The sequence below is a fragment of the Hydra vulgaris genome, chromosome 07 (genome assembly GCF_038396675.1).
Source record: "Hydra vulgaris chromosome 07, alternate assembly HydraT2T_AEP".
In the NCBI taxonomy this organism is placed as follows: domain Eukaryota; kingdom Metazoa; phylum Cnidaria; class Hydrozoa; order Anthoathecata; family Hydridae; genus Hydra; species Hydra vulgaris.
Window position 1 is genome coordinate 12,662,723 of NC_088926.1, and position 25,694 is coordinate 12,688,416.

The 25,694-nt window shown below is 29.4% G+C and overlaps 1 protein-coding gene across 2 annotated transcripts in view; it reads right to left on the reverse strand.

Moving 5' to 3' along the window:
- Positions 1-22,385: 22,385 nt before the first annotated feature.
- The window catches only part of LOC100203010 (calreticulin), a 67,532-nt gene continuing 64,223 nt past the window's right edge, over positions 22,386-25,694 (reverse strand). Inside the window, exons 2-7 of one of the 2 annotated variants that reach the window (XM_065801085.1) lie at positions 24,591-24,705; positions 23,998-24,400; positions 23,480-23,810; positions 23,248-23,391; positions 22,956-23,165; positions 22,386-22,710 (exon numbers count right to left, since the gene is read on the reverse strand). In XM_065801085.1, the coding sequence (XP_065657157.1) occupies positions 22,612-22,710; positions 22,956-23,165; positions 23,248-23,391; positions 23,480-23,810; positions 23,998-24,400; positions 24,591-24,669 (1,266 nt within the window). In that variant the 5' untranslated portion in view covers positions 24,670-24,705 and the 3' untranslated portion in view covers positions 22,386-22,611. Of the gene's footprint in view, positions 22,711-22,955; positions 23,166-23,247; positions 23,392-23,479; positions 23,811-23,997; positions 24,401-24,590; positions 24,754-25,694 lie in introns of those variants that run through there. The other variant, XM_065801086.1, reaches the window with a different exon arrangement.

Consider the following 25,694-nt stretch of genomic DNA (forward strand, 5'->3'; position numbering starts at 1 on the left):
TAGCTAATGCAGCTCTAAACACATTTCGGAATAACGGAAGACTTTATTCATCAGCATTCAACCAAGTCGGACATAAATGATGATTGAGAATTGCAGAGTGAAAAAAGGGGGTAACTTCGAACATAATGTAAAATTTACATTATGTGCAAAGTTACTCTTGGTTTTTCATACATTTATTGTAAAAGGTTAAAATGTTTTAAAATGGTTGAAAAAATTTATTTTTTTCTTTGGCATAAAGAAGAAATTGAAAAAAAAAAAAAATAAAAAAAATCTTTTATCTTTTAACAAACTTTCCATTATTGAAAATAAAATATTTGTTCGAAATGCAAAGTTTAAATATATTTGTTCGTAACGCGAGTTTAAAATAACAAAAAAATAATTATAAAAAATATTTTTAGCGCTCTAACCACTGCACCACGGCTGCGTTAGAGTGCAGTGCATCACCGCGCAGTGGTTAGAGCGTTTGCTTTAAAAGCAAAATATTCAGGGTTTAAAGCGAGATCTGGACGTATTTTGTTCCATTGATAAAGAAAAAGGCGTGAACTTCCTAGTTAAATGTTCTTTCGCGGTGCTCAGTGACAATACCGTTAGGTCTTCTTGAGGCAACTGAAACAATAATTAAAAAATAGTTTTTATAAGTCAAATACAAAAATTATGTTTTCTTATTATATAGGTCAGTCTCCTTACCCTCTTTCGGAAATTTGTTTTAGAGGAGACTCAGGTGGCAATGTATTTTATCGCAATTCATCGAATGGATTACAGTGAGCACTCTATAACTAAAACCTCCAAGGGACTGAAAAAATAGTTTGAGTTAGCGAATGTTCAAGTTATCGGGACATTCTATAGCACAAATTTTTGCTGAGAAGTTAAAATAATTCGAGTTATCAAAAGTTTTGATATCAAAGGTAAAAATAATACATTATAAATTGAAAAAAGTTCAAATGTCACTCTGTCTTAGTTTTGAAGAAACGTCTCTATCGAATATAATTGAGATTGTATTGACTTTGTTGAAAATCCTCACCACTAAGACTGAAGGACATTTAATCATACAAAACTTGCAGTGTTTATTAAATATCAGAACGTTTGGGCAAACTGGATCGATCGCATAATTATTATAATTATATTCCTCGTCATCAGCATCATGTTTATTCGCTGTATTTTTTTCTTCTTCTATCAACAGTTGATCTGTTAGTAAAGGTACTGTGCTCATTAAGTTTTCATCAACAGAAATGCTGTCTTCTCCTAAATGGGCAGATTTCTGCTGAACTTCCGAAATCCTTGATTTTGAAAAACAATTAATGACGGTGAAAGTCTTCACTTTTTTCCATGCAAGATCAACCATTATTATTGCAGCTAAAATAAAAAAAATAGGAAGACCTTTTCTTTTATTGATAACTACGACCAGTCTTTGTAATGCCAAAGATCTGTAATAAACTTTCAAAGAGCGAATAACGCCCTGATCCATTGGTTTAGACATTGTATTCGGTGGTAAAAAAATGAGCTCAATAGATTTTAGATTATCAATAGCCAAGTGTGCTGGGCAATTATCTGTTATAAACGCTACTTTCTTTTTTTCTTTTGAAAACTTTGTACCCATTTCGCGTATTGACTCATGGAATAGTACGCTATCTCTCCAATATTTATTTTGATTTCCGTATTTGCAAGGTAAGTGCTTAACTCGTTTGAAACAACGAGGTGATTTTGATTTACTTATTACAAACACAAGATTTTTATCATCCGTTACATTTGTTGCGGCCATCCCAGTAAGACAAGTTTTACTGTGCTATTCCTCTATTCAAGCCTCAGATTGAAGATTTACTGACTTATTAGGTTGCATACGAACTATAATCCAAATTCATCTGCATTATAAATTTCATCAACTTTATACCTGGATAAAACTGTAGGGAGATTTTTTTCTTCCGTGACGTAGTTATATCAGCTGAACATGAGTTACCGTTTCCACATACTGTCTTGAAAGAAACATTATATCTATTTTTCCAACAATCAAGCCAACCAGGCGCTTAAAATGCTTTGATGTCAATCTTTTCAGCATCTATTCTATTCTCTTGCTTTTGTTTTTAGAATTGATACTAATAATACTACGTTTCTAATCCTTACATTTAAAAGCCATTTAAAAACGGTATTATCTAAATCTGAAAATGTTCCTTCTTTGATTCTCATACGTTTTGACTTGTTCCCTTGCGTCTTAACAAATTCGAAAATTTTATCTTTATTTTTGATCCATTCTGACAGCGTATTTTTTTGGAGCGCCTTATTTCATTGCAGCCTGAGAATTTGACAATTCTTCTCCGATTTCCCTTAAAGAAGCGTTCTTTTCCTTGATTGATTTTGTGTTAATTTTTCTCTTTACAGCGACAGCAGCCATTGTAAAATGTAAACGCAATACACAACTTTTGTTATAATATTCCAACGTACGTTAGCATAACTTATACTTTAATTTATAGTATAAACTATCCTAACATCAATACTGTTGATATTGTTTACGTTGCAATACAAGGCCTTCATCTCAGTTTAAATAAATTTCTTCGAACTTAGAAGGGAAACTTAACTGCGCTTGAGGGCAAAAATTTCAAATTAATTAAAAAAAAAAAAAATAACTTTTACTAAGATTTTGTTTTAATTTTTCTTCTATAGTTCTTAAGGAAGAATATTAACCACGGGAACAGATAAAATAATTTGGTTTACGAATGTTCGAACTAACAAGGGTTCGAGTTAACAAGTGATTATAATGAGATAATATTAGTGAGGGTTCAAAGGAAACTTTAAAGTACTTTGAATTATTGGAAGTACAAGTTATACGGTGTTTGAGAAATCGGAAGTAAAGTATTATTAAAAATAAACTAGCAGAAAGCAACCTGTAATATGGGTTATTAGTAATTAAACCATTAATAACAATATAACTTGATATATTATTTGAAAAATATAATTAAATACAAATTTATCTATAAATAATATCTTAGGTTCAGCTCCCTATCAGCAATGTCATTGTTTATAGTTAACGACATAAAAAGACTACATTAACATCAGTTAAGTTCTTTTTAAAGACTGTTACAACAGAGGACAGCACAGAGGAGGAAAGTCAAGTAAGGCCTGTCAAAACCTAAATTATTGAATGAAAAAAAAATTATAATTTGCAATTACAAAAGTATTATTTTCATTTTATTGCTCATAGAGTTAGAATAATAATATAATAGAAAATGTAAGGAATAAAAAAATAGCTTTCACAACGTAGGTCTATCAACGCAAAACACAGTTTAGTAGCGCAAAACACAGTTTAGTAGCGCAAAACACAGTTTAGTAGCGCAAAGCACAGTTTAGTAACGCATAGCATAAAATATTTGTAAGCACACATTACAGACACTACCATGTGTCACCAGAAAATTATAAAAAGGCTAGACATCGCGACTTAATAACACTACTTGGTGCTGGTAAATAATACCACAACTTAATAAGATGTTTTATTAACTAAAATACTCAAACTAAAGATATTTTGTTTATAAAATTTATGAAAATTTTAAAATCATTTAAGTTAAAGACTGTTCTTTATATGCGAATATAAATATATATATATATATATATATATATATATATATATATATATATATATATATATATATATATATATATATATATATATATATATATATATATATATATATATATATAAATATATATTCACAAAAATTGTTTCAAAAGTATGTCAACCTGGTACTCAAAAAAAGCGAAATATATAATATTTTCAAATATAGTCGTTATTTTTTATAAAATTTTTATTTAAAATATTTATAAAAAAAACCTTGAAAAACTTTTTTCAAAATTGTTAAAAAACAATCATTTTTATGCCATCAAATCTAAAAGTTATATTTATAAAAAATAACAACTATTTTTGAAAATTTTATAAAATTTCGCTTTTTTTGAGTACCAGGTTGACATACTTTTGAAATAATTTTTGTAAGATAATATTGGGGCCCATTAATAATAATGGGGCCCATTAAATATTCAAGGGTCAGTTGGGACCACTAAAAATATTCCTTATTCAAAAATTTTTATACTATCTTATTCAGGAAATGGAGGAGCACCTTTTTTAGTATGTTTGATTTGTGCAGCTAAAACTTTATACTTTTTGATCCACCCTAATATATATATATATATAAATATATATATATATATATATATATATATATATATATATATATATATATATATATATATATATATATATATATATATACATGTCAAGCACTTTAGCTCTATCCAAATGCTCTAAAAAAATCTAATTAATCTGACTTGGTTGCTTAGTTCTTTAGAATCTGTAAACAGATAAGTAAAAAAACCAAGAAAAACAAACATTTTTTTATTAAAACTACTCCATTTTAACAAATTGAATTAAACAAAAAACAACATCAATTCTCTTTAAAAGCTAAGAAAAATTTTTCAGCTCAAATTTGCTTGCAGGCCTTACTAGTAAAACCGCGTGAATAATAAGAAATCTGTTGTTAAAATTTTTTAAAATTCTGTTGAACATTCTGACCCCTCCAATTATTGTCCAATCAGTCTTTTTTCTGTTATTAGCAAGGTCTTTGAGTCTTTGATAAACAAATTTTTCACATCTCATCTTGAGTCAAATAACTTACTGTCAGACAATCAACAAGATTTTCGATTCTCTTGCCAGCTTCCCAGCTGCTGTGACTGAAAATTTTATCGTGCATTCGACGGAGTCGGAGAGGCTAAGGCATTTGACATATCTAAGGCTTTTGACAAAGTTTGACATGTTGGTCTTCTCCATAAGCTTGTTTTATATGGTGTATCTGGGAAAGTTTTTGAGATTATCAAGTTGTTTTTTTCTAACCGCTTAAATTAAAGTCATCCTCAAAGGCCAACACTCTTCTTTATTTCCAACAACCTCTGAGGTAACTCAAGGGACTATCCTTGGCCCTATTTTGTTTTTTATCTACATCAATAATCTTCCCGACAACTTTACATCTAAAGTAGCTCTTTTTGCTGATGACTCAACTTTATACTCCTGTCTTGACAAAAAGTCTTCTCTTTTCCATCTCTTAGAACAGGCAGCCGATCTTGAATCAGATCTCACTAACTGATTGGGGCTCACAGTGGCATGTGAATTTTAACTCCAACAAAAATCAGCAATTTACTGCAAACAACTATTGCAGTACTGTCAACATTCCTATATTGATGAATGGCAACCCTCTCACTGAGTCCTCTTCTATACGTATTCTTGGATTATTGTTTACGACTGACCTTTCATGGAAACCATATATAAAATTGATTGCTAAATTAGCAACTGCTAAGATTGCTTCGCTTTGTTGGGCTCGCCATTTTCTCTCTCCTAGTTCCATTCTCTACTTCTACAAATTTCTCATTCGTCCCTGTATGGAATACTGTTGTCATATTTGCGCTGGTTCTTTTAATTATGCTCTTTCTCTTCAAGAAAAGGTCCAAAACGCATTGTAAACGTAGTTGGACCTGGTCTATCTTTTAAGCTTGAGCCTCTTTCCTATCGTTGTAAAATTGCATCTCTTTCTCTTTTCTACAAATACTATCATGGCCACTGCTTAATGGAGCTTTCATCTCTAGTTCCATCAACTAAAACTCATTCTTGCTTGACTTGTTATTCATCAAAGTCTCATTCTTTTACTGTATCTGTCCTTGCATGCTTCAAAAACTTTTATTCGTCTAGCTTTTTCCCCGAACTTCAGCACTTTGAAACTCTCTTCCATTCTTCATGTTTTCCTGACTCAACCTTCAACTTTTTAAGTCTTCTGTCAGCCGTTTTTTTGCTCTATAACTCTATTCTTTTTTTCTCGTAACTCCCAACTTAATAGTGGTTCCTTGCAGCCTTGTTGGGATTGAATCAAATTTTAAAAAAAAACGCGTTTAGAAAAGCTTAGAAACTACTTAAAAATGATGTATGCAACGTTGACTGGATTAAATATTAGTTGGCGCTTTTGAAAAATTCACAAAAACTTAAAATACTTTTGTTCAATATTCTAAAAATCGAACAAAATAGTTAATAGCATCACAGAAATGTCAATAAAATAATAATCAGCATAATAAAATAAGCAAGGTATGAAATGATACCATTCGATGTATATTGAGTTATATTAATTTGGTACTTTTAAAAACTTTTTTTTTTTAATAATAAATAAATTTAAAAGTAGTAATAAGCAATTTTAAGAAAAAGTATTAGTGTAACTCTTTTAGTGCAAAAAAGTGCATAAAAAATGGTCAGGCCTCATCCATATCCCCAAAGTTTGTCAATTTCGGCCCTAACTCTCAAATTGAGGAGCAAATAAATGAAAATGAAAATCTGGTTAGAGAGATAATTGAGTTTGAAGTTAGAAATAAAGATAGTTTAAAATTTTTCTTAAACCTTTCAGTCTTTGGTTTTTGTACCTGTAATTGTATTTTTTTGCTTAATAAAATCATAAGGATACAAAAATAAGGGAAAATGAAAACTTGGGGTGCCTTCTGCTTTATTTATTTCTTTTTTAAATAACAGGTTTGTAGACAATAAAACAGATAATAATACAGACCACATGATAACTACTTATATAACGAATAATTCTGCTCCATCACTGATACTGTCTACACATTACACTTACGTATCTCGACTATTGTTTATTGTTATTGTTTATTTTTACAACATTATACTTATCATTTTTTAGTAATTTTCTACTTTGAGGCTCTTTGTTTTCCACTGGACATCTGTCCTTTTGTACTTTTATCTCACTCTGCTCAACTCTTTTTAACTTATTATTCATCCCTAAGGCGTTCACTGCTCGGTGCAGCTTCACTAAAATGCTTTGCATTTACAATAAAAATTTGAGTCATAGTAAAGCATCATGAAAAGTTTTATTTTTTTTTTCTGATCATAAATTATTCCAAAAATACATGAAAAAATCTTTTTTATCTTTTTTATTTATTTCTTTTTATTTTCTTAACTCTCTTCATTTTTATCTAATTTTTTTTAAAAACTTCCATTAACTTTTTATTAAAAACTTCCATTAATTTTTATTAAAAACTTCCATTAATTTTTATTAAAAACTTCCATTAATTTTCGAAAACTCTTTTTTATCTTTTTTTTTTAATGTAATTTATTTATAAAAACGTGTCCGCCGTTTCGTAAGTATCTGTACCGCTGTTCTAATTCTAAGTACTCTAAAGTGTGTTTGCTACCGATTTCGGCAATTAAAAAGTTGTACAAGTTAACTTAAAACCAAAAGTGCTTTAAAAATTTAGAAAACGCCTCCAGTGCCTGCGACGTATTGTACGACAAGACGCCGTAGTATCGCACTTTATCTGACCTCCTAACCCTAAATTTTTAAATGAAGTTTTAAGCTTAGCGTTAAGAATAATGGATTATTACTTTATAAAGAAAAAATAAGAACTACGTTGCATTTATTATTTGTAGTTGCTTTGAGAGAGAGAGTTCTACTTCAACATATGGCCGCATCCACCACAAGCAACGAAGAAACGTGTCTAAACGTGTCTTGTAGAAAGTGAACATTTTTGGCAATACAATAATTTTCTTGATCCTTAGTGCTCAACTATTAGTCGTCCTGCCGAAAAAACCTATTTAGAGAAAACGTACATAGATGCAATGGAAAACTTAACTAAAAATTTATGTAAGGCTGCAAGCATTTCCCTAACACTTGATATTTGGTCAGATAGTAAAATAATGAGTCACCTTGGTATAACTATCACTGTAACACAAGACTGTTAGCATGCGATAGGTTCTTAGGTGCTCAAATTGGGGATAACATAGCAGAAAATTTTGAATCCATTTTTAAAACATATAAAATACTTGACAAAGTTGTGTATGTTGTGACCGACAATGTCTCAAACATGTGGAAAGCATTCACCACAAATTTTCCAGAAGAACTCAAAGGTGGTGGTGATACACCTGCAGAGGAACTTAACAACTTTTGATAAAACGTTTGGCTCCGAGCAGGGTATTCCTCGAGTAAACGCAACAAGATAAAATTGCACATTCCGTCATACAAAAAGCATTATCACTTTGGATGAAAAGAAATTGAAATACCTACATGATGATTTAAGTTACCGCAATCTAATACTAAAAGAAAGAGAATACGTGTAACTTAGAGAACTCGTTGATGTATTGCAACCATTTTTTAAAGCCACCGATATGACTCAAAGTGAAAAAAATATTACATTTTCATCAGCAGTTTCCTCTATTGTTGGGCTGTATAGTCACTTGGAACAATTTAATACAACTTATCTGTCCGGTATGAAACAGGCATTGCGAAATATTCTTCAAAAAAGATTTTCTGAAATATTTGCAAATGTTGACTTTATCTCATAAATAGGTAAGAAAATAGCCTTTGATGACTTAGTTTATGTTACCGCCACAGTTTTGGATTCCAACTTTTGCTTCTTTCGGACTGAGAAGCTATGTTATGTCAATCCAGGCCAAATAGATAACTTAAAGACAAATAAACTTTCAAAAATTCGTTAGTTCTGCAACAAGTAGTTTAACCATACCCATGCAGCCATCGACGGAAAAGTCTTACTAGAAAACCTTCTCCTTAAGAACCCAAGGATTAATTCATCTTTTTATTTATTTTGTTGAACCACACCAGTCAGTCAGACTGGAACTACATCACAACCTGTTAAAAGTTTTATTGCTATAAGGAACTAATCAATGAAGTGTTTGCATCTGATTCTAACACTCTAGAATAGACAGTCTCCAATTTTGGAAAAGGAAAAAATTACCAATTCTCAAAAGTGCTGCCATGTATGCTTTTTTTGTAGCTGCAAGCAGTGCTCAAGTTGAAAGGGCATTCAGTCAGGGTGGCCTGATTATGAGGCTTAAGCGTGCGAATTTAATTTCTGACACTGTCAGTTAGTGTTTTTAAAATGTAACACAGATAAATCACTATGATGTTTTTTTGAAAATTAGTAATAGTAATCTTTGTTTAAAATTAATGAAAGAATGACAATTTTTAAGTGAAATGACAATACGGTGAAAGTGTTATTTCACCGTATTGTGTATTACGACTCCTTAACTACTATATTACAGAAGCTGTAATATAGTAGTTAAGGAGATTTAATACACAATATAGATTTTACTTATACAGCGTTGAAGTATTACTTTAACATAATAGAGTATAAACTTATAATTATTATCATGCCCATGCTGTATTTTATAATTGCAACTTGACTGCTAGAATGTAGCTACTGATTGTCAGACAAACTTTTAACTTAATTAAAGATAATATTTTAAATCCCCTTAATAATTGGGGAGTTTAATCAAAATTTAAATGGTCATAATTTTTGAACTCTAAGAGGTAATTGCATGACATGAGAGAAAATTTAAACTAAATTTAAGTTCATTAACAACATTGAGAGTGGTTAATGAACTTAAATTTAGTTTAAAATATTTAAAAAAATGTATATATAAATGTTATAAACTCGTCACTCTCACGCTAATGGTATGAAAGGGAGGTAAACATTTTAGGGGTTTATTGTTAACAGACTCCAATTATCGCAATACTTTTGAAAAGCTTTACATAAACATGAATATATAAATGTTTGAAGTTTGCTCCATGTCGTTACATGAAGTTAGATTTTCAAAGAGAAACAAAAAGCTTTCTTCGGGCCTGCTTTTAAATATGTGATTGGAATCTGGTTGTGTAAATATTGAGATTTGCATTTTTGTTAATTTTTTTACTTTTAATTTTTGAAAATTCAAAGTAAAAAAAGTAACAAAAACTTACTGAAAAAAAAAAAGAACTTGATGTTATTTCATCTGTATGATGAAATAACATCAAGACATTTTTCTTCGCAATCGACCATATAATTTAAATTTGAAAGTGAATTTTAAATTTGAATAATTGTTGTCTGAAATAGACTAAATTGAAATTAGTTCATTGCAGACAACAGTTTTATGAATAGCTATTAATAAATAAACAAAACAAAAAAAATTAATTTTCATTTCTGTTAGAGTGGTTGTTAGGACCCCAAACTATTATATATGCATTTGAGTTAGCCCATTTGTGCATTTAGCATTTCAGCTGGCAAGTTTTGAAGTATAGTTGGCAAATGTCAAATATCGAAGACCTTTTTCGAAAAGGCAAATACAAAGAAAAAAACTGGAGAAAAAGCGCGCTCTAACGAACAGTGACTTAGTCAAGGTTTACACATGCATGAATTACCCATAGCTCAGAAATTATGCCCCTTCCTTCCTTCCTCCCCCGACAAAATTTCATTATGGTCACTAACCTACTTCTGCTCAACAAAAAAAAGATAAATAAAAAATCAATGATTATTTAGCAGCCCCTATTAGCACTCATGCGGCAGGAAGACCGTCTCTACACTACTGGTGTACCTGCATGCTGACTACACTTGCCCCTAATTATAATAGAACTACCGTTTATGACATACGTGAAAAAAGACCCTTTGTCCCACCACAAGCACTGCCCTCATACATTAGAGTATTACCTGAAGTATTACCCAATAGTGCCCTCAAACAGACAATGGATTTGAATACGCTAACTATCTCAAAATTTATGTTAAATCAACATGTAATGACTGTTCTTTGAGAAAGTAAATAATAAAACTTACATTTTACTTACTTACAAAGTAAAGTATAAAATTTCAAAGATAAAATTTACTTTTATTTGTAAAAGTAAATGACAATTTTTTTCAAATTACTTTTATGTAAGCTGTTTTTGCTAATTAGTTACTTTTACACGTAAAAGTAATTTGTTGTTATGATGTAGTTTTATTTTACTTTGTAAAGTAAGTGTAATGTTTTTTAAATATTGTATTTACGTAAGTTTGCTTCATAAATAGCAATTTTTACATTTAAAAAATAAATTGTATTTCGATGTAAATTTTTTACATAATTATAACCAAAATTAATTTTCAAAGTAATTTACTTTACACGACTTACCATCAAAAGCAAGTTACATTTACAAGTAAAAGTAAAAATGCAAATAACTTGTACTTGTAAAAGTATATTATTCTTTCCAGTAAAGTTACTCTTTTAAAAAATTTAACTTAAGTTTTTAAGTTTTACACGTTATATAATTTATGTAAATTATAAAATATAATACACGTTATATAATTTATGTAAAAAGAAACGAATTTCTTTTAAGTGTGAGTAAATTATATATTTTTATATGAGTTATGTAAAGTAATTTACACGTAAAAGTAATTCGCGTTTTTACATTAAAATAAGTAAAAGTGCCATCCCTAGCTACCAGAGCCATGGCTAGGCTCCCACCCCCGCCCTAATGTGGGAGGCATTTTGAAGAACTCTGTGGTTCTTATGACTAGTTTTTAAAGGGGCCTCCAAACTCCTAGCCACAGTACTAACAGCCACCACACGCACTGGAATCTTTTATTGTAGTACAACTTGACTTGACATGTCACTAAATTACTAAAGACTTGACTTGAGACTTGACCTTAGTGATTTGAGACTTGACTTAAGACTTGCTCAAAAGTAACTTTTAAACAGCTCTGCAGATTGTTTCTAAACCAAAAATGAACAACAATTCAAAGTTGTTTGAAAGCCTTGACGAAATTCATGGCAGGAGCAACTTGATTTTTAGTTAAAAGCTCACTCAAAAGATCTGTATTTTTGAGTAGCTATTCAAAAATACATATCTTTTGAGTGAGTTTGTGACTCACTGTTGAGAGTTTGCTAGAAATGACTGCATAAAGCTATGCAGTCATTTCTAGCATACTCTCAACTGTGGTAGGGTTGAATGTTAAAGTGCAATTTTGTAGGCTTTTCACTGGCTTCTTCCCAGATTCTCTGAAGACCCAGGTAAAGATGATTTATTACCCCAAGTAAAAGGTGGGATTGTATTGGAGGAATAATTTTCAAAACAGCTTTGGAAGCATCCTTTACTAGAATGAAAGGCTCATAAATCACATTCAAGTACTTCTTTGCCTGCAATTTGCTTTTTCTTGAATGTGAATTGTAGAGGTAGAATTGAGTTCTTATTGATTCGATTGTTCTTGGTTTTCCTTTTTAAGTTTTCCATCCTGAAGTTTAATTTCACCAACCTTGCTTCAAATGACTTGTTGAGAGTTGATACAAGTCCTCTGATTATGTTGTTGGAAATACCAGTGTTGATTTTTGTTTACTAGTTTGTTCTGCAAGAGTTGCAAACTCCTGATGAAATATTTTGATAATTCAAATCAATTTCTTTGTTTTCTTTTTGATTCTCTCCTTCATGAAAACTGTAACTTTTCTTATGCACAGTCACATTTTCTTATGCCCAGAAAGCAGACAGTTCTTTTGCAGTCTTCATGAGTTTTTGGAAAGTTGGGCATTTTCCCTGTAATGGAGTACAAAAACTATTCAATACAATGCATTTGCTAGGACTAACAAAGGTATGTAACTTTTTAAAGATACTTAAACATATTCTAATTGCTAAATTTAGTGTTAATTTAGTCTACTGATAAAGTTAACCAATAATAATTCATCAGAACTTATGATTATGATAACTAAGATTAGATAAAAGCTTCCAAACTTTTTCCAAAAAGATGATCAACTTTTTTTTTTATCAATTTACCCAGTTGGATAATTGGATTTGAAAAGGTTCAATTTAGTGTTGCAGTAAAATTTTAGTGTATTGAGTTTTTTAATTTTTTTAAATTGATTAAATTTTATTCCTAAAAGACCTAAAAGTCACAAATTTTAAATAGTATAAGATGCCTAATACAATAAATATTTCAATTTTAACCTAAATTAAAAAATAGAAAACAAAGAAATAGTTTTAAGTATAAGTACTATGCTGATAAAAACCTTCAATAAATAAAATTATAAAAATCAAATTGATGTAATAGGTTATATATATTATAGGTTATAAATATAGGGAATAGGCGCCTATGATGGCATGGCGCTTATGATGGCATACTGGTCATATTTCCATAAATATTGGTTTTGGTGAAAAACTGATTACACTTACATTTATATATTGGCTTTACAATAATTTAAATGAAAATTTGTACCTTTTGCACAAATATTGTTTTTATAATTAATAAAAATCAATTTTGGTATATCATGAAGTAATTTTAATCATTTTATATTTTTAAGAATAAAATTTTAATATTAAAAGTAAAAAAAAAAATTGTTTTAGATTTCATCTACATGTTTTGTACATTAATTAGAACACTTATTTTCGTGGTCTCCTTTGAACAAGGCAGACACAGCTAGTTTAAATGAAAATGGTGTCTTTTTCCTATGATGGCATATTAACTAGTTGCGCATGTTGGCATAAATATGCTATCATTGGACTTGGTATTTAAATTACACGGCGCCTAATATTACAAATACAAATACAAAACGCATAACTTTTTAACTTGTAAAATAATTATAATATTATATAAATGTATTTTATTGTATATGGTATATTATATTTATATAATATATATATATATATATATATATATATATATATATATATATATATATATATATATATATATATATCTGTATATATCTATATAGGTACGTGGACTGATTTTTTTAAATTGAACATATACTAGAATGTTATATATCATTCGAAATCCCTTCAATGCAGTATTTTAATTGGTGAAAAATTATTAAAAACGAACAATTTAAAAAAAAGTTATGACGTTTTAAGTAGCAAATTTTCGATACCTTAGTATCAAAAGATAAATGTAAGAGTAGGTTACAAGTTCACATAATTCTATAAATAAAAGGGGTGTCTAGAGAGCCAGAGGGGGTACCGGAACACCATCGTAACCTTAAAAAAATACAAGTTTTTCACGCGAAATAGTGTTTTTCTGATAAAATATGTTATCTTTATACATAAAAAGTTAATCTAATTTGCTTCCACTCCATTTACAAATATAGCGGTCTATTTTAGATTAAAGGGTGTCTTTGTCACGTTTTAATACCCTCGTAGTGAAATGTTACTTTCGTATAAATATTTTAACCTAAAAAACATTGATTGTATTTTGTGTTAAAAAGTTTAAGTTACATTTTTACAGCATATACAAGTGGTGTATAAATTGACATTAGAGGTGGGACTTATGCCACGCCCAACACCCCCCACCCCACCCGCCCAGTCTTATCCAACCTAAAAAAAAAAAAATTTAAAAGATATTTGAAAATACGGTTTTAAATTGAGTTTATTGAAAAAGAGAAATAAGTATTCAAAATTATTTTACTAGGGGAGGGGCGTGTGCCACGCCCTATGACCCCCCCCCCCCCCCTCACTCCTTCTTATTCAACCTTGAAAAAAATGTCAATAAAAATTTGAAATTTTTTTTTAAACTGTGTTTATTTGAAAAGGGAGAAATAACTTTACAAATCTTACCACATTACAAGATGCATGCTGGAGTATCCACCCTAAAATGCCTCTAAAAAGTATATATAAAGACTTATATATTATAGTTTCAATTCAATTTGCCTAAACAAAGAAATAATATATAATAATTTATTAGAAATTAATAACATTATAAATAATTTAAAAAAATGTAATAAATTATATAAACCAAAAAAAATTTCAAATAACTTAAAAATCTCATACCTTCTATAAACAAGTAACGGTTACAAGAAACAAGTATTTCAACATCAATAATGCAAATATAATTTTAAGGAACTGTAAACATAAGGTAAACTAGTTCAGAATCAAATAACTATTAACAAAGTCAAACAAACAGTTTAAATAAACTAAAACAAGAATAGTAAATAAGTATGCAAAATACTCTTCACATTTATCAACATTCGAAATATTCTATATGCTATAATCATTAACATATACAAACTGATACAAACTTACCAGTGATAAGCTGTGTAGATTCGACTAAAAATAACAAAAAAATTGTGCATAAAATAATTTGAAACTGTCAACAGTAAGTTACAAATTTAAAAATCGTCAAAGCTGTTCTGCTTTAAAATATAATATAAAACAATTATATATAAAACAACTTTATATAAGACAATTTAATATTATTATTTTGTTTTTTGTTTTTTTGTTAATTCACCTCCCCAAGGCCCAGAAGGCCATTACAAACGAGGAGGCTACTTAATTGTGGTTATAACCTTCTCTCAACTCTATAACTCCGAAACACGAAACTTAACGAACAAGGCTGCGCGGAGAAACAAGTTGAGCGCGGTACTACCAGGGACATGGTGGGGATTGAACTCGGAACTTCTCGCTTATAAAGCGAGCGCTCTACCACGACACCATTACCGCATTAAAATTTACCACGACACCACTACCGCATATAAAATTCAATATAAAACAATTTATTGTGAAAGCGATAGACTGAATAATATTATTACTTAATAATATTAATAATTAATATGAACAACGTATTAATCAATGATAGCTTAAAAAATATTAACGAGAGTAAAAATTTCGTTCTACTGCACTTTGAGGGATAACACAATAATAATGCATTAAATTGTGTATATAAATGGAAACATAAATTCAATAATCATTCAGAAACATTTCTAAATCATAAATTTACCAGCAGAAGGTTGTGCACATGGAACTATTGATAAAAAAAGTTTTAATAAAAATTTTCAACTGATAAGAAAGGAGTGTACATATTTGCAAATAATAGTTTTTAAACTTACTAGTCATAGTAGTCGCTGAAGAAGTAACTAATGGTTTCAATGTTGTAATTAAAAATAAATACTGTAATTGTCGTCGAAAATATATACACAAATTAAAAAGTAATAGGTAAACTTACGATTCGTTGAAGACAAAGATGTAACTAAAATTCAAAATTTGCAATAAAAAATAAATATTGCAAATAATGACTTTGAAATTAGTAATCTTTAAAATCTATTCACAGATTAAAAAGTTTTAGCAAATTTTATAATCATTAAGATATACAAAATGATACAAACTTACCAGCGATAGGCTGTGTAGACTTGACTAAATGTAACAAAAAAAATTGTACATAAAATAATTTGAAATTATCTACAGTAAGTTACAAATGTAACAATCGTCAAAGCTGTTCTGCTTAAGGTGCAACAACAATACTAACAAAATGAAAATAAAATATAACTATTAAAATATCAAGATAATATATTTATAAGCAACAAGATAACATTAGGAAGAGTTATAAACTTATGTAAACAATAAGCACAGATAAAGATAGTATACAATAAATAAAAAACATTACCTTAAGTTTTTTAAGTGTTTCTATATTAGGAAGATATTATAAATGTTTCTTACCATTTACTTATTGTATACTATTTTCTCTTTGTGATTATGCAAATGCTTTTTTAATGAATAAACCCAAAGTTTATGTGATTTATACTTATGAAATCTTAAAAAATCTACAAAAAGCCGGGTAGGATCTAAACAAGAAATAAATATTAGACATGCTTTTATAATGATTTAAACACTAATCCACAGATAAAGAAGTGTATAATCCAAATATGATAATAGACAATATATATATATATATATATATATATATATATATATATATATATATATATATATATATATATATATATATATATATATATATATATATATATGTATATATGTATATATATATATATATATATATATATATATATATATATATATATATATATATATATATATATATATATATATATATATATATATGTATATATATCAAAATGTTTATAATTTTTTGTAGTAAATTTTTTTCATTTAAGTATAATGGCTGTAAATAAACCAAAAAGACACCAATGGGAAGAAATAGCAATGGAAAATGCTTTAAGAAGTATTAAGGAAAAAGAAATGGGATGGTCATTAGCTGCCAAAACTTTCAATGTCCCAGTCACAACATTGCGTCGAAGATACAAAGAAGACCAAGGTTCTAAAAAAATAGGCTTGGGAGGTCATATAACAATTTTAAGTCATTCTATCGAAAAATTAAATTGTTATGGAGACAAGGTTTTTTAGTCTTACAACAAAAGATCTACGGTGACTGGTGTTCGAAGTAGCTGAAAAAAAATAATACAAAGCATAGTTTTAGTAAATGTTTTAGAATGGCAGGTAAAAAATAGTTGACTGGATATTTACAACGTAACACAAAAATCTCACTTAGAACACCAGAAAATACGTCATTCGCTAGAGCACAGGCGTTTAATAAAAATAATATAAACTGTTATTTCACTGCACTTACAAAATTTATGGAACAGCACAAATTTTTTCATGAAAATATTTACAACGTTGACAAATCAGGACTAAGTACTGTGTAAAAAAAAACCACAGAAGATATTAACTACTAAAGAAAGAAAACAAATTGGAACACTCAGTAGTGCTGAGCGTGGTCGGCAATTGACTGTAGTTTGTTGTACGACTGCAATAGGAACTTTTATGCCACCAGCATTCATATTTCCTAGAAAAAGATTAAAAAAGGAGTTGATGGATAGCGCTCCATTAGGCAGTAAAGCATTTTGCCAGGAAAAAGGGTGGATGACTAGTGAGATTTTCTTAAAATGGCTGGAACATTCTGTGCACAACTCTAGCGCGTCGAAAACTAAAAAAAAGCTTCTTCTATTAGATGGCCACGTTACTCATAAAAGCTTGGGAGTTTTGGAGTATGCAAAAGAAAAAGTGCAATTTTAGAAAATTCTGTGCATACTTTTGCCAAAATTGGAATATATCCTTTCAATGCCAATATTTTTGAAGACTGGATGTTTGCACCTTCATTAACAACAGAAAAAGCTGAACAAGTTAAGAGCAATGAGAAAACACAAGAACTTCTGAAAGCAACATATTTTGAAATAAGCTTTTCCACGTTAGATTTAACACAAAAACTTAAAAAATCAATTCATTTTGAAATGAGCTCACCCACATTAGAAAAAACACAAGAACTTGAGAATCCAACACACTCAGAAGTAAGCTCTTTCACATCAGATAAAACACATGAACCTTAGAAATCAACACATTTAGATATAAACTCTCCTGCATCAAATATGTCTGGCTGCGCTGAAACTTCTGTGTCGACACAAGGACTAAAATTTAGTATACAAAATTTGTCTTCTTTGCCTTTAGCAACTCCTAAAAATGAATTTAAACGCACAATAAAACGTGGGAAAAACTGGGCATCTGAATTCTACTCCAAAGATCCAAGAATTAAAAGATAAAGCAATAGAAAATGATAATAAGAAAAAAGAAAAAAAAACGAGTATAGTTAAAAAGGAAAAAACTGTTGGAAAAAGTAAAAGAAAAATGTTACTTGAAAAAAAGGCTGCAGTCATGCAAGTAATACAAGTACTAATAAAAATGATTTTGTATCTGATACAGCTTGTTTGTTTTGCGAAGAACTTTATTCACAATCTTACTCTAAAAACCTTGGATTTGCTGTCAAAAATGCAATTCTTGGTGCCATTGTTTATGTGCAGGCGTAGATAAAAAAAGAAAAAAAATTATATGTGAACTTTATTTATAAATTTTAAAAGAATATACTGTTTTGTTATTGATAAAAAAACAAAAAATAAGCACTGTTTGAGTAATTTATTAAAAGTATGCCATCATAGGAGCAGTTGGTTGCCTATGATGGCATACTTGTACTTTTTTAAATGTTGGAAATAACTTTCAAAAAAGTTATACTGTTAAAAATTCTGAGGGTTATTATTGTTCTACTTGTTACTAGGAATGTACTTATATAAATTTTTTGATTTTTGGTCTTCAGGATACTGTATAATAAAGCTTCAAAGTTAAGTCCATGCCATCATAGGCGCCTTTCCCCGACATTATATAGCCACGATGCAGAGGTTCAGGTTTTCACTTTCAATCTTGAATGTGAAAACCTGCACCTCTGCATCTGCCGGAATTCCAGCCGGAATTTAAAATTTCCAGTACACCCGTAGCACATATCAAAAACACCTGTTTTAAAAAGTCTCAATACACTACTAGTTTATTTTAATCAGAACGGAAAAACTTGGTTGCTCTTATTTTTGTATCCTTATGACTTTATTAAGCAAAAGATTCAATTACAGGTACAAAAATTATCATAGGCTAAAAGATTTAAGAAAAATTTCTTCAAAAACAGTAAAAACGGTTCCTTTAGCAGCCTCATTTTAAAGCCCCATAAATCAGCTAAATGAAAAGATAACTGTTTCATTCGTTTTTCTACTGAAAGCTCTTTAGATACTGTTTTAAAACTTGTAATGCTGTTTGCATCATTTTGATGGAAACTAACAGTGCTAAAAATGGCGTATAAAATTTTACTTTCTAGTTGGTATGTTTGAGCCTTAATTAGGAACAAAAGACTTTGAACAAAAACCCTCAAAATGGTTTTATTTTAACAAGAACATATAAAATCTATAGAAAATCACTTTTTTTTTCAGTTTATTATGTTAGTCGTGATACAATAAAATAAACTATTAAAATTACTTTACAAATATATATATATATATATATATATATATATATATATATATATATATATATATATATATATATATATATATATATATATATATATATATATATATATGCATATATACAAATAGTGTAAACTAGGTTTCCAAAAGAAGATCACTAAGATCTTATCTTCGGAAAAAAAAAAAAAAAAATAAATTTACAAATACTTTGTAAAGTATACGTTACAATAAAGTAGAATTTATATATAGAATCTTTTATGTAAGTTAGATTGTAAACAATATAAGCAACATATATAAATATAAAAACGATATAAATGGTTGTAAACAACAAAACTTCAGAGAAAAATAATAAAAATCCAAAATAAAGTGAAATAATAGATAAATCAATTAGTAATACTATAAAATGTTATCGAGGGAAAGAATTAAATTTTTTATTTTGTTTTTAAAAAGACAAAAAGAATTTGTTCGATCAAAATCGAAATTTGGTAATAAAAAGTTTATTCCATAGGTGCGGTGCACGATAGGCAAGATAAAATTCACCAAAATTTGTTAGAAAAAAAGGTTCGTTAAAATTTTTTTTTTTTTAAGAGTGTATTTGTTGATGGGTTTTAAACTGAAAAGATCTTTAAAGACTGGAAGGATAGATTGTTTTTCCACATATAAACAAAGCATAAAATTTTCAGTACGTTGAGTTCAAATATGTTTAAAATTTCAATAAAATAAATTTCACTTCAATAAAATAAAGTTTACAATGAGAAAAATGATCAGCAAAATTAATTATGCGAATTGCTCGATTTTTAATTAATGGGTAAAACGAGCAATTTCTTTCTCGTTTAATCAGATTTGAAAAGCTAAAACAATCAAAATGCAAACGATTTAAAAATTTGAAGGAGTGACCTTCAAATTTTTAAATCGTTTGAATTTTTAATTTCTGCCTCAAGGTTCGGTCTTGGGCTCAAAGCTCAATGTAATTTTCATTAATGGCCTGCCGGACAGCATCACTCATCGTATAAAACTGTATGCTGACGACAGTAAAACTATTGGCATAATTAAAATCCCGGCTCTAGCCCAATAAGCGACATTGGTAAGGAAGGAGGCGTGAACTTCTAGTTAAATGCTCTCCCGCAGTGCTCCGTGATAAGACCGTAAGGACTTCTGGGAGCACCAAAAAAAAAAAAAAAAAAAAAAAAAAAGAAACGAGTCGGACAGCATCACTTCTCAAGCTAACATTGACAGAGCAGTGGAATGGTCACATATTTCGCACATGCATTTCAATATTGAGAAATGCAAAGTAATGCATGTTGGCTGCGCATGTAACAAGTCGACGCGCAAATACTCAATGGCCGACGTTGATAGCACGCGTTATCTACTCAAAAAGACTGTAGTTAAACAAGGCTTTGATGTGATAGCCTCCAATGATCTTAACGTCAGACTATAAGTAGAGTCAGTTGCATCAATAGCGAATAAAATGCTAGGGCAACTCAAAAAAATATTTCGCAGTCACAGTTATCTATGGCGCCCACTGTATCTAATTTACTTTCGTCCCCACCTTGAGTTTGCTGTGCAAGCATTTAAAGTCCGACATTGCTATCCTCGACCAAGTTCATCATCAATCAACAAAAAGAATATCATCTATTAAACACTTGTCCTATGAAAATCAACAGCTCGATCAACACTTGAAGAACGCCGGTAAAGAGCAGACCTTATCGAGTATTTTAATATCACGCCGCAACTCGAACTAGTCAGTTTTTTCCTCCCGAAAAAACTTTGAAACACTAAAGCTAAGTATATTTTGAGAGAGCATATCCAAAAACTAGAACGCCAGCTTGTACAAAATTTTAAAGAACGATATAATTTTTTTTCAAATTGAGTTGTTGTCACATGGAATGCGCTCCCAGACAGCAGTAAACGCTCGATCAATCAATGCTTTCAAAGACAGCATAATATAGTAACTTTTAGAGACACAATTGCTGCTTTGGGTGTAGCTTGTGTTTTTATTTTGGTCAGCATAGAGGGGCCTGGTTTAGCAACTCTTCATCAAGCTATAAATAGATATATTGTATTTGTTTTGTTGATTACTGAATGAATGAAAAAAAAAGTACTTTTTTTTTAAAATTATTCCTTATGCTACGGTATAGAAAAAAAATTCGGTATAGAAAAAATACGGTATAGAAAAATAATATCCCTAAACTCGGCGAAATCTGAAATTAGAGATTTTTATAAATCATAATTCATTACAACAGATTATTTTGCGATTTCATTTTATTGAGATTTTTTATTTGAAATATTTCAAGATAAGGTTTTTGTAGATTCACTCTCCCTCCATCGTTTGCCCTGAAATGGGTAGATACGAGTTGGTAAATCCTTTTCTCTATATATTTACATACATTTGATGGGTTTTGATCATCCAACTTTTCTAGATGCTTAAGACACAGCTAATTTTATTTGAACTTTATTAAAGATTAAACACTTGACCTTTTACTAAGACTTGCGAATTGTTTTAAATTTATACTTTGACATATAAAATGCCACAAAATCACTTTTATTCTTGCGAAGTTATACACATCTAGTTAAATATAATCATCGGTATGAACAGTAGTATGATTAGATTAATATAAATAATAACAATAGGTACTATTTTAATTAATTGGAAGGCGCGCACGAATAATAATTACTCATATGGACATATTTAACTATAAACACTATTTCGCCTAAAAATCTTGTGTAATTTAATTTAAGAAGTAAATAAAGCCCTATTTATTGCGTTTAACTAAAAGAATGCGGCCTAAAACACAGACCTTCAAAAATCAAAAAAAACTTTTAGAAGTCTCGTTAATAGTTAGTTTATAAAAGGCAGCCAAAAAAAATTGAGAATTTATTATATATAACAAAACCAAATTTTAGGATCGGGGTCAGTAAAACATGACTATTTGGTACTTGGGGCTGGAGGTCTAAAACTGTTAAAAATTGAGTGACGGACAACCTCAAAGACAAAAAAAACAACCAATTATTGTTACTTTTTTTTTTTTGAAGGGCAAATAATTTACAATAGAAGCGGACGTTCGCAGACTATAAAAAACAACAAACAAGACACACAGATCTATTTAAGACCAGAAGTCTTATTGCAGCAGTATAAATAAATTCATAAAAGAATTATCATTTAACAATTTGATGCTGCATAAATTATTATATTCTAAAATTGATAGGAAAAATAGACTAAAATTTTAAGAAGACTACAGTTCATCTTTGACTGTATCATCAGTTGAATCTTCTGCAGCTGGCTTTTCTCCTTCTTTAGTATCTTCTTTTGTATCTTCATCATCCTCTTCCTCCTATAGATAATATTTAAACAACCATTGTATTAAATGCATTTTTAAAACAAAAAACCTAAGGTAGCGCTTAAGAACTTATTTTTCCTTTTCTCAAGATCGTTTCAGATTTTCAAAATGACAGTATGTGATATAAAAATTTAAAATAGATTGAATGTATAACAGATATACAAATGACAAAATGACGATATATCTGTTAAATAGATAAATATTTCACAACAATTGAAGCAATAAAAATAGCAACTTACCTCTTCTTTTTCATCCTTTTTCTTTTCTTCTTCATCTTTTTTAGTTCTAGCTTCTTCTTCCTCTCGTTTTTTCCTTTCTTCTTCTTCAATTTTATCTTTCATTTGTTTTTCTTCAACTTTTGTTTTTTCAAATGTTTCTTTTGCAAATTTCTCAGCTTCCTCAATGTCATCAGTAACAATAATATTATCAAAAATTGTACCAGATTTTACCTGAAAAAATAAGATTTATTTACATTGCACCAAATATTTCTTAAAAAGTTTACTTAAAAAAGTACAACTTAACAGACTTTACCTGCCAAATTTCAAATCCAATATAACCAATATCATCATATTTATATAAACTATCATCGCTTTTATATTCTGGATTATCGATTTCTGGGTGAACCCATTCCCCTTTGTATGCAGGATTGTCAATTTTTCGTGGTTTCCAATCACCCTATTTTAATTTGCAAATTAATTTAAACTAAACATACTTCTTTTGAACAAAACAAAGTTAAAAGAGTAAAATAAAAAAATAAAATTACCTTGTATTCTGGGTTGTTAATCATTGGTGGTTCCCACTCACCATCTTCTTCAGCATCCCAATCTTCTGGTTTAGTTGCATCTTTATCAGGAATCAACTCAGGTTTATCATAACCTTCTGGTTTTTTATCCTCAGGATCATCAATCTTGGCTTCATCAACCCAATCAGCAGGTTTTGATAAACTAGGATCTTTGATTCTTTTAGGTGGCAAGAAGTCCCAATCACCTTCAAGAGTTCCTGATTCAACTTTAGAGCCATCGATTCTAACTTCATAGGTGTTGTCAGGTTTTACAATCAGTGTATATAAATGGGTCATCTCATCATCTTTGCATCTAAATAAAATGTTAATGTGAATAAATTGAACTAATTGTTATGAACCAATTCAATAAAAATAATTGTTCAAGCTTTAAAAAATCTTCTGCAATACTTAGTTGTTATAAAAATAATGAAATTTTGAAAAAGTTTCAAAATTACAAAGTTTAAAAAAATTATTTATACTAGTATATAAAATTGCAATACCTGATATCCTTCTTTGTAAGCAAATTTTTTCCTTTATATGTAAAGATAACATGGACTTTTTTAGTTCCTGGTCCACAAATATCAGGTCCAAACATTATGTGATATGGCGAATCTCCGTTCATAGTTTCAGGAGTAATTGTTGAAGGAAACAGTTTAATGTACCCACCTCCACAATCAATGTTTTGTTCATGTTTCACTTGGTACTGTAAAACTAAAGTTTTACCTTCATTTGAAAAAGGGTTTGGTACTTTAGTTGAAACTTGATAAAATTTGGCATCTTGTGAAGTTTGGATTCCTTGATCACGGGCTTTGTCTCCATAGAACTTTCCAGATGTTAACTTAAACTTGCCGGCATCACCACCTTTGCTTTTAGAATGAATCCACCTTTTCTCCCATGTCTCATCTAGAGAAAGTAATCTCTTAGATACAACATGGTTTCATAATTTAAAACATCAAGAAAAAAAAATCAAACTTTTCGTTTTCACAGAACACATAAACCGACATTACTTTGACGACGGCTGCCCTTTTCGTGCCTTGCATAGTAAAATATACTATATTTTCAAAATAGCGAATCAACTAAGAAATATACCCACCATCAAAAGTATCCTTGAAATAAACAGTACATTGGGCGAATGCAATAAATGCTAAGACAAAAATGGTAACAGACATCATATTTGAAGCACAAATATGCTACAAAAAGTGTCCACGTTTACGCAGCCTATTCTACAAGTAAATTGTTGTGAAGTTCACTGGTTGAAGTACGATTTGTTCAAATACAGATAAATCTTAGTGCGTGGTTTCGCCCTATTGGCTAGAGCATTCACTAACCAATCATATTATGCAAGCACATGACGGTAAACCAATCGCGTTTGAACAACAAAACTTTTGTCTCCCGTCCGACTTTTGGGATTTATTTACAATTGAAAAGAATTATTTGTTTTTAAATAATATATTTAATAAATATGATAATAAAGTTTACTCTTTTTAAAAACTATGTTGTTATATCTATCTAAAAAACTGTTTGCTATGTTAAAAGTCTGTCGTAGTCCGAAATGTTGAACTAAATATAAGCAATGTGAGTTTAAAAGATCCAAACTTTAATTATTTTTTTTTACTTGCCTTAGTATCAAAGCGTCTTTATAAGTAAGGAAAGTTACACGATATTTTTTCGTGTAGTTTTTTTCATGAAAACATCAGTTAAAATTATTTTATTCTTTTTCGATGCTGCGTGGTATTAAGTATTGGCAGCCGCTTCGGAACCGGGGTGTTTGGAAAGGCCATTTTTTACAAGATAAAAGTAAAATAAAGTTTTATTTTTATTTTAAATCTATTTTTTTTTTTTTTAAAAAAAAAAACAACATAAAAAACTAATATTTTTTTTTGTATAATGATAATAAAGTAATTATAAGATTTTCAGAATAGAATTTAGAAGAAAACTATTTTCACTGTGACATAAAACATTAGTGAACCTAGCAAGAAAAAGTTTGGAGGCATAATAAAAAAATAGGCTGGTTTGTTGCGTCCATACTAAACTTGACAAGATTGTTTTTAAAAATAACGTATAAAAATACAGGTGGTTGGTTGAGTCCTGACCATAGAGAAGTTTTCTCCGGACTTATTGATCGGTGATGAAGATTTTAATGAAGACTCCAAAAGTGTTGTTAGCGAAAAATTAGCTCCGAATGTAACTTCTACCG